This window comes from Rattus norvegicus, chromosome 12 (genome assembly GCF_036323735.1).
Source record: "Rattus norvegicus strain BN/NHsdMcwi chromosome 12, GRCr8, whole genome shotgun sequence".
Lineage (NCBI taxonomy): Eukaryota > Metazoa > Chordata > Mammalia > Rodentia > Muridae > Rattus > Rattus norvegicus.
The window spans coordinates 5,319,089-5,331,638 of record NC_086030.1 but is presented as its reverse complement, the minus strand read 5'-3'; the positions used below and the strand labels follow the sequence as shown (position 1 = coordinate 5,331,638).

Genomic DNA, 12,550 nt, shown 5'->3' with positions numbered 1-12,550 from the left:
ATCGTGAGTCACACCAGTGTGGGTGCAGAGAACCAAACTCAGATTGATCCTCTGCAAGAGCAGTGTGTGCTCTCAGCCATTAAGCCATCTTCCCAGCCCTGCAATTGACATTTTAAGACAATTGCTATGATTTAAAAATTATTTCACTAATTCTTTTTCTTGAACTTGACTTTACCCTCCAGAGAACATTGTGTTCAATGCACAGAGCAGCCAGTCAAGAGCAGTTCAACTCTTTCTCATTAAATACACACCAAAATCCAGCCATGTTCTATAAACTAGATTAACCTTCAACCCAACTGATACTTCCAAAGGCATTTTAATACGCAGGAAACTCCTGACGTGTGGCTTGAATGCATGCACATTAATTGCTTGGGGGATAAAAATGCAACTGGAGACAAAGTTATCTCCAGTATTCACTCTGACTAACACATACTTCACCACTCACCTCATTCTGAAAACGTCGCCATGATGTGGTAGAGTCACTTTTGGCAGCCTCTAACTGGAACTGGTTGTGATACAGCCAGACAGCAACCACCCTTAACGGTTTACCTGGAGTGCCAGACTGTATGCGGCACTCAGGACAGTTCCTGATTAAGCCTTGGGATCCTCCATCCCACCAGAAGATGGCTAGGTAGACAGACACATGGACTCAGGGAATAGCTTCCCTAAGAGTAAAGTTACTGAGGCAAAGCCAAGCCACCGAGTAGCTAGAAGACAATGCCAGCACCCACCAAGGGCAAATTAGCTTTCTTTTTAAGTTCTTTTTTTCATGTATGTGTGTGAGCCTACTGAGTTTGTGTGCATTGTGGGCCTGCAGGAGCCACCCACAAAGGACATGAGAGGGTTTCAGATCACCTGGAACTGGAGTTACAGGCCATCGGGAGCTGACCTGTGGGTGCTGGGAACTGAACCCTAGTCCTTGTGAGAGCGGCAAGCTCTCTTGCCTACACAGTCATTTTTCCAGCCCTAGGTTTGAGAAAGAGTAAGGATTTCTTGCTCTTGAAGTGGAGAGAGACAGAGAGAGACAGAGAGACAGAGAGAGACAGAAAGACAGAGAGAGACAGAGAAACAGAGACAGAGAGACAGACAGAGAGACAGAGACATACAGAGAGAGACAGAGACAGAGAGACAGACAGAGACAGAGAGAAACAAAGGGACAGAGAGACAGAGAGACAGACAGAGACAGACAGAGAGATAGAGAGACAGAGAGACAGACAGAAAGAGAGGGGGTAGAGAGAGAGGGGGTAGAGAGAGATACAGAGAGGGGGATTGAGAGGGGGGATATAAAGGGGGTAGAGAGAAATGGATAAAAGCATGAAGACTGTGATAAGAGGCATTGGAGTATGGTGGAATTCCATGGATGGAAGGAATGATGTTCAAGTGTGAATAGGTGGGGTTCTAGCAAGCAGGAATCTGTGTTGTTCCCACAGAATGATGCTCCTTCTGAATACTCCCAACAGGCCACACAGCAGGGAGCACAGATTCAACCAGGGCATTGCTGAGGCAAAACACAAGGTTAGGCTGGGCCCCATCATAGAGATAGCTCAGTGGTACAGTGCTTCCCTAGGCCCTGGGTCCAATGCCCAATGAGACACGAGAAAAAAAGAATGGGAGGGAGGGAGGGAGGGAGGGAGAGAGAAGGGGGAAGGGACAAGGGAAGAGTTGGAACTGGGGTTTGACCAACTGGAAGAGCAATGTACCATAACACAGATAGGAGAATGAGAGTTTGATCTTGAACAAAACTATCGACCTCCCTTGCTAGCTAAGTGAACAAAGCTGTCAGAGTTCTGTGCTCAGAGAAGTCCCAGCTGGAGACTGAATGTGGTTGCTCTGGATTGCACAGGGGAGGTGGAGGGTCTTAAGATTCATATGGAGGGCTTGCCAGTGGGAGGCCCCAAGACAGAGCTCTAGATACTCCCCCCTTTCCAGGTACAGTGAAGAAGGCACGCAGGAGGCAAAAGGAATGTCCAGGGGAGAGTGGGTGTGCTGCCTCGTATGTCTACTTGACACAAGCTAGTGTCATCTAAGAGGGGGAAGCCCCCACTGAGAAAACGCCTCTTAAGATCAGGTTGTAGGCAAGTCTGTGGGGGCATTTTCTCAATTAGTGGTTGGTATAGGAGGGCCCAGCCCAGTGTGGGTAGTGCTCTCCCTGGGCAGATGACCCTGGGTGTTATCACAAAGTAGGCTGAGCAAGCCATGAGGAGCAAGGCCTGTAAGCAGCCTCTCCATAGCCTCTGCGTGAGTTCCTCAATCTAGGTTCCTACCCTGACTTCCCTGGATGATCAACCACAAGATGTAGCATGAAGTAAAACCTTTCCTCCCCAAGCTGCTATTGGTTGCACTGTTCCATCACTGTGACAGAAACCCTGAGACAGAGGCAATCTGGCAAGTGAGCTAGAGAGACTCAAGACGTGGGAGCAGCGGCCCAGAAATGGGGTGTGAGCTTTGATACCAAGACCCGTAAGAAACCCCCTCTGAGGGGACAGAGGTGGGGTCAAATGTGCCTTTGACTTGGTTCTGGGCCTCTCAGGAATCTGTGTGCGGAGGAAAATCACCTCAGAGGCACCCTCAGATTGGATCCCCCAGCTACAGACTATGGGATGGGGAGCTGTCAAAACTTCATCTCGAGAGTCATGGAAACTGAGACATCTGACTCCAGCCAGTGGAAGAAGAAAAATCCAGAGGAGGACCCAAAGGAACAAAACAGCCAGCTCCGTGCTCTGCAAGGAAGGTAAAGGTACCTTCCTTCGTCCCAACCCCAGCCCACCCCAGTTCAGACCACAGCCCAAGCTCGGACTCCCCCAAGTCATCAGAGAGAGTGACTGTGGAATTCCCACGAGGTGGAAAGTCCATCCCCTGCCCCAGTGTGCAAAGCCCACCTGAAGATTAGTCTAAGCACAGGGACGGGTCTTGGCTCACAGCCTCCTTCCTCAGCATTCTGGAATGCAAATTAATACTCAAAGCACTTAGTGGCCCCCAACTGTTCGCAAAACCACCAGCATGGAAACCAAAAGTGTCTATGACCAAAATCTGCACATCTTGACTTTTTTTCAGGTAAAGTAAAAACTCCTCCCCTCCCCTCCCACCCCCATCAAGCACCAAGAAACAGCACCCAGAGCAAAATAAGAGGGTTTTACATACGCAGTGGCGTTCATTTGCAACGCCTTGTTTCTAAATAATATAACGGGGTGGCTAAATTCTAAACCCAGAGGAATTTAAAAGGCAAAATTAATGTTTTACAGTAACTTGGGTTTTCAAGTGCGGCATCAGCAAAAATGAGCCACGTGCCTGCCAGTGGCTCGTGTCTCACGACTACAAAGTCCGCTGCACTTCTACAAGGGGCGGTTAGAAATGCAACTGCAAAGTCGAAGGCATGACTGACAGTAAGCAGCAGAGAGTTCATGCAACCCTTCATGTTATAAGTAATCACTGAGCACCAGATTTACAGCCTCCCCCTCCCCCTACACACACACACACACACACACACACACATACACACACACACACTTTCACATACATAGTTTATTCTATGTGCTCCAGATACTAGAATTTGCATCATTTCAACTTCAAGGAGTTATCTTTGTCCCTAATCTGTTTCTGGCAGGAGCTGACAATTTGCTTTTTCTTCAAAAGGTGGTTCAGTTCACCAACCCTCCCCCCTGCCCATACTCCCACATTTTTCAACACCAGTCCTTCCTCTGGGCTGATTTGGCCCAGGGCTTGTTGGGGTTTTTGTTTTGTTTGGTTTTGTTTGTTTTGTTTTGAAAAGATGGGCAGATTGACCACACTTAGGGATCACTATTCTAAAAGTGTGTATAAAAACACACACCTACATGAAACCAAGGCCACAAGCAAACCCAGGTTTTGTGAAGCTGACACAATGTCGTTTAGGCAATGCCACACTACCAGCGGTTCAGAGCACAGAGTCGACGATAGGCCAGCGCGGCCCTGCTTCAACTGTCTACAGTTAATTAAGTCTTTAGAACAGGAGGCCTGGCTCTGTAGCTTAGCCTGTTAAAGTGCCCTACTGATTAGAACGTGTTTAGAAGTAGCCTTCCTCTTCAAGACGTTCAGAACCATTGGCTGTATTTGGTCACTCACTTCCTCGGTGAGGAATCCCTTCGACTAGAGATGGCACTGTGGAAACACGGGTGTTGGAGGAAGCCGTCCCCCGATAGATGTCCCTGTGTTTTTACGTCCATCTTGCACTGTGTAAGGGGGTCTTCAGACCCGTGGCAATTACTGGTGAGAGAAGCAAGAATATTCCTACCCTGCCCTGCCTCAGAAGGGACCTCTGAACACAGCATAAGCCCAAACACTTCAAGGATTAGCTAGCCTTGTGTCACTAGCAAGACAGGTTTTACTGAATTAACACGGAGCTCTTGCAGGGGCAAGGCCGGTCTGCAGCTTGTGAACAAAGGTGTGGCTTTCATTCACCCTCTTTATTCTGACCCTGCAGCTAATTCTAATCTTCCCGGCCCTTACCTCTAGGAACTTTGACTTCACAACACCTGAGGGGAAACCGCGGGCTCCTTTCTTCAGTGGAGCAAGAGTTCTGGGTCCTTTTCTAGGGGCCCTAAAGCGCGCACCACGAGCCGCAGCCTTTCCCTCCAGTTTCTAACTCCACTTCTGGAAGAGAGCCCCAGAGCTGCTGGGGGTGGGGGGTCTCCGCCGGCCGCGTGTAAGACCTGTGTGACCTCGTAATGGGTTCAAGGGAGGATTTCTGGAAGTGGCTCTGGCACTTCTGAGGCCCTCTGTCCCCCAAGGTGGCCCCCTGCCTGGCCCCTCGAACTCACCAAAAGTAGGTTGTGGGCAACCAGGTACCCGAGCCTGGAGCTGCCCCGCACGCCCGGGGCCAGGCGGCCGGTGGCGTACCCGTGCCAGGCCACCACGTAGGGGTTGTCAATGGTGATCCAGTACTTGACCTGACCACCGAAGTGGCGGAAGCAGAGCTCGGCGTAATCCCTGAAATGGTCGGCCAGGGCGCGATTGGCCCAGCCGCCATAGGTGTCCTGCAGGCGCTGCGGCAGGTCCCAATGGTACAGAGTGACCACCGGCTGCACGCCCAGCTCCCTCAGCCGCTCCAGCAGCCGCCGGTAGTAGCGCAGCCCCTCGCGGTTGGGGGTGCCCGCGGTGCCATTGGGGAGCACCCGCGCCCACGATATGGAGAAGCGGTAGTGGGTGACCCCCAGTTCGCGTAGCCCCTCTGTGTCGCGGTAGACGTTGTTGTAACTGTCGCTGGCCACATCTCCAGTGGAGGGCAGGGGAGGCAACGGGGCACCCGACGGCGCCATGACGATCGGGGAGTCCTCCGGGATGGCCCGAGGGTGATGGGTGAAAGTGTCCCAGATGGACGCGCCTTTGCCGTGCTGTCGCCAGCCGCCCTCCGTCTGGTAGGCGGCGCTGCCTACCGCCCAGAGGAAACCGTCGGGGAAGGTGTCATGGAGGAGGCCAGAGGCCTCTGGGACAGGAGGGCGCGCAAAGCGAGCCCAGGTCTGCGCGCCCTGACCCGGCTCAGCGCTTAGGCAGCGGGCGCGCAGGGTGAGCAACAGCAGATGCAGCGACAGCAAACGGAGCAGCAAGAGCCGCGGCAGGCGGCGAGGAGGGGCGCGGGCTGGCATGCTGCGGGAGCCGGGAGGGCACCGCGCCGCGTCCCTATATGCCCGAGCCCCGCCGCCCTCCCCCCGCGGTGCCCACCCCCGCTCCCGTCGCCCCACGAGCAATGATTATCCAGAGAAGGCGCCGCCCCCCACTCCGGCCTGGCACGGGGGCGGGACAGGGGCTCAGACAGCCACGGTGCCCAGGGAGCACCGCTGGCGTCCGGAGGACGTCGGAGAACGAGCACCTGCTGCAGCCAGCTCAGGGAGCAGCGTATCCCACACCGCACAATACCATGCCCTCCGTCCTGGGATGTCCCCGCGTCGCCCGCTCCCGCGTCCACTCCCTTTGCCTTCCAAGAACTGGTGTTCATGGAGGAAAGAATGTGCAGCCCAACTTTGCGCGACGTTTGGCGCCTCGGGGATGAAACACCTGCTTTCCCCTTTCTCCCATTCTGAGCTTTCCACTCAGGGGAATCTTTCAGACGACATCCCTAGAGAGCTCTGCCTGGGTCTGAACGCAGCCGGAAGGCGGGGTAGGGAAGTCACTCAGAAACTTTGCCAGGTTTGAGAGTACTCAGTTTTCTTCTGGTGAGAGAGCCCCACATCCCATCAGAGAAGTCCGCCCTGCCTCAGACCACAACCTGAGAAGCCATCAAGAACACACAGTGGGTCTAAGATTTGTGGGTCGTGTGGGGGTTCTGTTTCTCCTTTCCCTGCATCCTCTCTTCCCCTTCTCTCCCTTCCCCCTGTTATTCTTTAACCCTTTAAATCCGTTCCTTAATTAGACCCCTCTAAATTTTCTGGTGAACCTGTAGCTGTGAGTTGTTTTCTGAGAGAAAGAAAAACTCTAAAGCACTCAGACTTCAACTTCCCCGGCACCACATCCCATTTCCCACCCTTTGCCGTCCTTCCTATAAATATTCACGTTTTGACTTCGAGCCCTTCGAGCCTTCGAGCAAGTGGGGTCTCTGTGCAGGGATGCTGGGTGGAAGACCTCTGCCCCCACACCACTCTGGAGGGAAAGTCAGCCCAGTAACTCCCAGTGCTAGGATGAAAAAGACCAGCATATTTTCCTCAGTTCTCTCAAGGCCCTTTGAAGAGAAGCTTCAAGTCACAGAATCCATTGTATGTGTACATGTATACATATATACGTACATATATATACACATATATACATACATATATTATATACATACATATGCATCACAGAATCCATTATACATACATACATACATACATACATACATACATACATACATATGCATACATGGGCTTTGTCCCATTCATTGGGAAGCATCCCAAAGCTCAAAGGACAAATGTACACTAAGATGAGTCCCTAAGAGAAGCCCAGAAAAATGAAGGATCCCACCGTCCTACTCCTTATGGTACAACTCAGCCTCTGTCACCGCCCACAGAGGGATGAGTAAGACCCTTGCAGAACAGTCATTCTGGGAGCGATGCCCTCCGATTTCCACAGGAATTGGAGTCAACACAGTGGCAAGTGTTACCGTTGGAAACGGCACGATGTAGCACAGCCAGTGGACTCCGGTACTGATGAAATATTCTCAACTCCAGCAAGCACACATTCTCAGCGTTAGTGAGACGAAGTCACCAGGTGGGGACAGAGACACCTCTGCTCTGTTCAGCGTGTCATTTAGATACCTCAGTAAATGAGAAAAATAGGAATGAGCAATGAAAAAAATTACTTCCTGCAACCTCACAGTCAGCATCTTACAGGAAAATGAAACAGCACACATGTCTGCATGCAGCCCCGAGGGCCCCTCCTAGAGCTGACGCTTCAAGTGACATAAGGAAAGAGCTGGAAGGGCTGTGGAGATGGCTCAGCGGTTACAAGCAGTGACTATTCTACCAGAGGACCCAGGTTCGATTCCCAGCACCCACGTGGCCACTCACAGCTGTTTATAACTTCAAGATCTGACACCATCACCATACATGTAAAAGGAAATGCAGCAAAACCAATGCACATAAAATAAAAATAGTTTTTTTTAAAGGAAACAGTTGAGGCTGGGGATCTACTTAGTCTGACTGTTTAGTGTGCTAAATAGATTCTATCTATTGTTTAAAAAAAAAAGTTGACCAGCAATACAAAAAAGAAAAGGGGATTTTTCACAGAGCAGTGATCAAAGGGTGATTTAATGCTTCCTATTTGATATCTGGCTGTGAAAGGGACATGTGGTGTATGACTATATCAGATGGACCCCAAGTCTACCAAACTTAGTAGCAGGGCTCGTAGATCACAGTTAATTCAACCCAACGAAAGTGATTCCCTGGCAATTAAACTTGATTTCCAGAACTTTCGTTTAAGTATTTATTTTCAGATTTATTTTTACTTTATATGTGTGTTTGCCTGCATGTATGGCACCCAGGTGTTCAGTCCCCATAGAGACCAGAGGATGCCATCGAACCCGTTGGAGCTACAGTTACGGCTGGGCTGTGAACCATGTGGGTGCTGAGAACTGAACCTGAGTCCTCTGCGAGAGCGACACAGGCTTTAACTGCTGCTCCATCTTCCAGCCCATGATTTCCTGACCTTTGTCTCTATCAAGGTTCCACTGTGGTAATTAAACTCTGGACTCCTGAAGTGTGAGTGAAGACTCCTGTGTTCCTTCTCACATTTGGGGAGATCAGTGGGGGGCGGGAGGGGTGGTGGTGAAGTAAAACACAGGGTAAAGCGATTAATCAGAGAAGTACAAGAACCCCAGGATCAAGTGTCTGTCCTGTCTCCCCCATACCCCCTTCCCATCCATCTCTGAGTCCCATCCCCTTCCCCCTAGAATACAAGAATGCAGCCATGGAGACAAGCTCCCACTTTATTTCTGTTGAGTGTGTGTGTGTGTTGTGTTTTTGTTTTGTTTTGCAAACATGTAGACTTCAAATGCCTTGAAATTTTAAATACTGTGAGGAAACTGTTGCCTCTTCTTTGAATATGAAGAAAACGTTATAATCTCAGCATAAAAAAAAAAAGACACTGTAAATTTTTGTACTGCTTAGTTTTGTGTGTCAACTTGACACAAGCTGGAGTTATCACAGAAAAAGGAACCTCCCTTGAGGAAATGCCTCCATGAAACCCAGCTGTAAGGCATTTTCTCAATTAGTGATCAAGGAAGGGAGGGGCAGCCCATTGTTGGTGGTGCCATCCCTGGACTGGTGGTCCTGGGTTCTATAAGAGAGCAAGCTGAGCAAGGCAGGGGAAGAAAGCCAGTGAGTAACATTCCTCCATGGCCTCTGCATCAGTTCCTGCTTCCTGGCCTGCTTGGTTCCAGTCCTGACTTCCTTTGGTGATGAACAGCAATTCGAAAGTGTAAGCTGAATAAACCCTTTCCTCTCAACTTGCTTCTTGGTCATGATGTTTGTGCAGGAATAGAAACCCTGACTAAGACAAATTGTTACTGGGAGTGGGGTTTTCTTGTGACAACCTGACAATGTTTTGGGGAGGACTGTGGAAGGACTTTGGAACTTTGAGCTAGAAGATCCACTGGATGTTAAGAGCTCTGTGGGATGTTCTGTAGGAGCTTGGAAGATAATGTTGAGAACAGTGCAGAAGATGGAGGCCTGGCTTGTGAAATTTCAGAGGGAAGATTAAAGACTCTTATCAGGCCATTGCTGTTTTGATTGTGAAGATTCTGTGGTTTTGGTCAGCTGGAACAGAAGAATCAGCTGATTAACAAGATACCAGAACTACTAAAGTGAACCTTTGCGTTACTGGGACAGTTGATGCTAGTCAGCTGGAGCTAAGAAACTAGTGGTGATTAAGAAGAGACCAGCATCACTGAGGTGAAATCTTCTGGGAAGTGTTTTCTGAGAGCACAAAGAGGCTGTGTTCCAGAGACACCCAAGGTTTTACCTCATGCTGTGGCTGGACTTGGTAGTGTATAAGGGTCACCCAGGTGGTACCGGTTTTGAAGGCATGAAGGGGTCATGGAGAGCAGCTGAGGGTGGGCACTGTGAGAGGCCATGGAAGGCCATTGGTGAAGGTGCAGCCTCAGTTGCAATTGATGGTCCAGGACTGAAAGGCAAAGGAGTTGGGGCTTGCCGCCATGAAGAGAGCCTGTGAGAGGCTATTGGTGAAGCCTAGTTGCAGTGGAAGACAGCAGTGTTTTGGAGATGCCAGTACCATGAGATGACCACCAAGAGCAGCAGCAGCAGTGGAGTGCAGGCATCTGGAGCCCAGAAGACAAGGAGTGTAGTACAGAGGGCAGAGCTGGAGAAGCGACACAAGCCCTTGCAGGAGCCTAGAAGATCGTGAATGGATCCCAGATATTGATTGTGACTGTGCCCTGACATTTTTTTCTCTTGAAGTATTTTACTGGAGTCCACAGTTAAGAGACTTTAAATTTTAAAAGATATTGGATATTTTAAATAGATTGCACTTTTAATACGTAAAGACTGTGAGACTCTCAAAGTTATTTACATCTTGGGATGAATAAGAAAGTAAGGGTTGAGGCTGAATAGTGATGTGTTTGTGTGTCCACTTGACACGAGCTGGAGTTATCACAAAGGAGCCTCCCTTGAGGAAATGCCTCCAGGAGACCCAGCTGTGAGGCATTTTCTCAATTAGTGATCAAGGAGGGAGGGCCCCGCCCATTGTGGGTGATGCTGTCCCTGGGCTGGTGGTCCTGGTTCTATAAGAGAGCAGGCTGAGCAAGCCAGGGGGAGCAAGCCAGTAAGTAACATTCCTCCATGGCCTCTGCATCAGCTCCTGCTTCCTGACCTGCTTGAGTTCCAGTCCTGACTTCCTGTGGTGATGAACAACAATGTGGACGTGTGAGCTGAGTAAACCCTTCCCTCCCCAACTTGCTTCTTGGTCGTGACGTCTGTGCAGGAACGGAAACCCTGACTGAGACAATTGTGTTCATTGACTGTGCTCACGGTGATGAGCAAAATCTTTTCAACAGACAGAGGTCAGCAGGGATTGGAAGACGGCCCAGTGGTTAAATCGCTTACTTCAGAAATGCAAGGATCTGACTTTGGAGCCCTGAACGCTACACAGATGCCTCATGGCCATGCGGCCTGCCTGTAATTCTAGCCCCTGAAACTGGAGGTGGGAAACCCAGACTAGCAAGACTGTATCTCGGCGCTTTGGGCTTTACTAAGAAGCCGTGCCTCCGTGTATAAGGTGCCGGAGCAGTGGCGAATGATTGCCCAAGAGTGGCTTCGTGCACACACGCACATCGCACGGCACACACATGAAACTAGAAATCAAAATTCCGTCAACAGTCTGATCCTTTTCTCCTACGTCGGTTAGGCGGGAGGTTTGAGACAAAGGCAGGATGACCTGGGCTAAAAGGTCCCCACCCTTCTCTTCTGACCAGGAGCCCACATTCACAAAAGCCTGAACAAAACACTGGATAAAGCCAGCTCCTCCTTCCGGATTTCAAAGTGACCACTGGACATAAGAACCCTCCTCCCCCGCCACAGAGCCCTAAAAGACACCAAATAAAGCTCCACCCCAGTGCCTCACCATCCCTCCCCTTAAAGAAGCCCCTACTTCAGCCCTCCTCCTGTGCTCTTGGTGAACCTGCCCGAGAGTTACCCCCAATAAACCGGCCTTTAAACTTTAATTTGGCTCACTTGACTTTATTTCTTTGGCAGAGGACCCATTCATCCCCTGCTTCTCTTTATCCTCAGATCTGCTCTCCCCAGTGCACCTCCCTGTAGGACAGTCAAGGGAGTAGAAGGGATTTTCTTGACTCTAGCCTACATACCCAAGCACAATGCCATCCTCACAAGCTCACAGACCACTTGTCACCAACCTTCGCCCTCTGTGGGAACGCATCTCTACCCACGGCAGCAAGTTCATGGCGCCACAGTGGTAAGTAATCCAACTGGGAAGTGCTCAGAGACACCAAGGCATGCACATCGATGCCCTCAAAGGCACCGTGCCGCCCCGCCCGAGAATCAGGATCAAGTTTTAAATAAACCATTTAATTTCTTAGGTATCAATAAATGACACCAAGAGAGAAGAGGAACTGTCCTGATTGAGCTCGTTGCCTCAACTTATTTTAATCTAGAGGCGACATTAAGTGGCTGGTTGATTAATTTGGCAGTGGCAAATGGCATTAGCTGAGAAAGAAGATACCAGAATCTAAAGGATCACTTGGAAAGAAGCTATCGGTAATATGGATAAGGAACTAAGAGAGCCTCGTGCCTAGCATGGTGAAAATGCTGTGTGAAAAGGGAACTGTAGGCATAAATTTTGGGCAACCTACTTTTTTTTTTTTTTTCCAGAGCTGAGGACCGAACCCAAGGCCTTGCGCTTGCTAGGCAAGTGCTCTACCACTGAGCTAAATCCCCAACCGCAACCTACTTTTAATAACATTCAACCTCTCCTCTAGCCCACCACCCAGCGGAAGTGGTAGAAGAGAAACGTCATTAGGATGTGGGGGAAATGGACCTGCTCAGCAATTGTTCTTTGAGGGTGAGCTCGATCTCCTTTGTCTGAGTTTCAGTCCCGTGGCAGACAGCCAATACGACTCAGCAGCTCATTCCGGTCCTTTCTACAGGCAGACCCCAGGCACGAACGAGCGACTGTGGTTCAAAACTGAAAACCCCACCCGGCTTGCCTGAGGCAAGGCCTCAGAAGCCACAAGCTGCTGCAGGAACCCCCATGAGCAGTTCTTTGGCGGGTTTCTCTCCGGTGCCACCACAAGTGGAGACCGACAACGCTCTGTAAGGTGAACCAATACGTGTGTGTCGTTAGCGAAGATTAGCAAAGTGGGACAGACCAATGCTCAGGGCGTGTCTCCCACTGTGGGGTCCTATTCATACTCCCTCCTCCGGGCTCCTTTCACGCGTTTGCTGTACCAAATCATCCTTCCACCTGTGTCTGCTTCAGGAAAAGTCTTTCGCGTGCGTGCCTCAGCGAGACGTCCTTTTACCAGGGTGCCCCAGCAATGCAGCATTTGATATAACAAACTTTCCAAAGAAAC

General features: G+C 50.2%; 1 protein-coding gene across 1 annotated transcript in view; it reads right to left on the bottom strand.

Moving 5' to 3' along the window:
- Kl (Klotho) overlaps positions 1 to 5,636 on the bottom strand; it is a 41,014-nt gene extending 35,378 nt beyond the window's left edge. Inside the window, exon 1 of the mRNA NM_031336.2 lies at positions 4,797 to 5,636. Coding sequence (NP_112626.1) covers positions 4,797 to 5,621 — 825 coding nt within the window. The 5' untranslated portion in view covers positions 5,622 to 5,636. The remainder of the gene's footprint in view (positions 1 to 4,796) is intronic.
- Between the last annotated feature and the right edge of the window lie 6,914 nt (positions 5,637 to 12,550).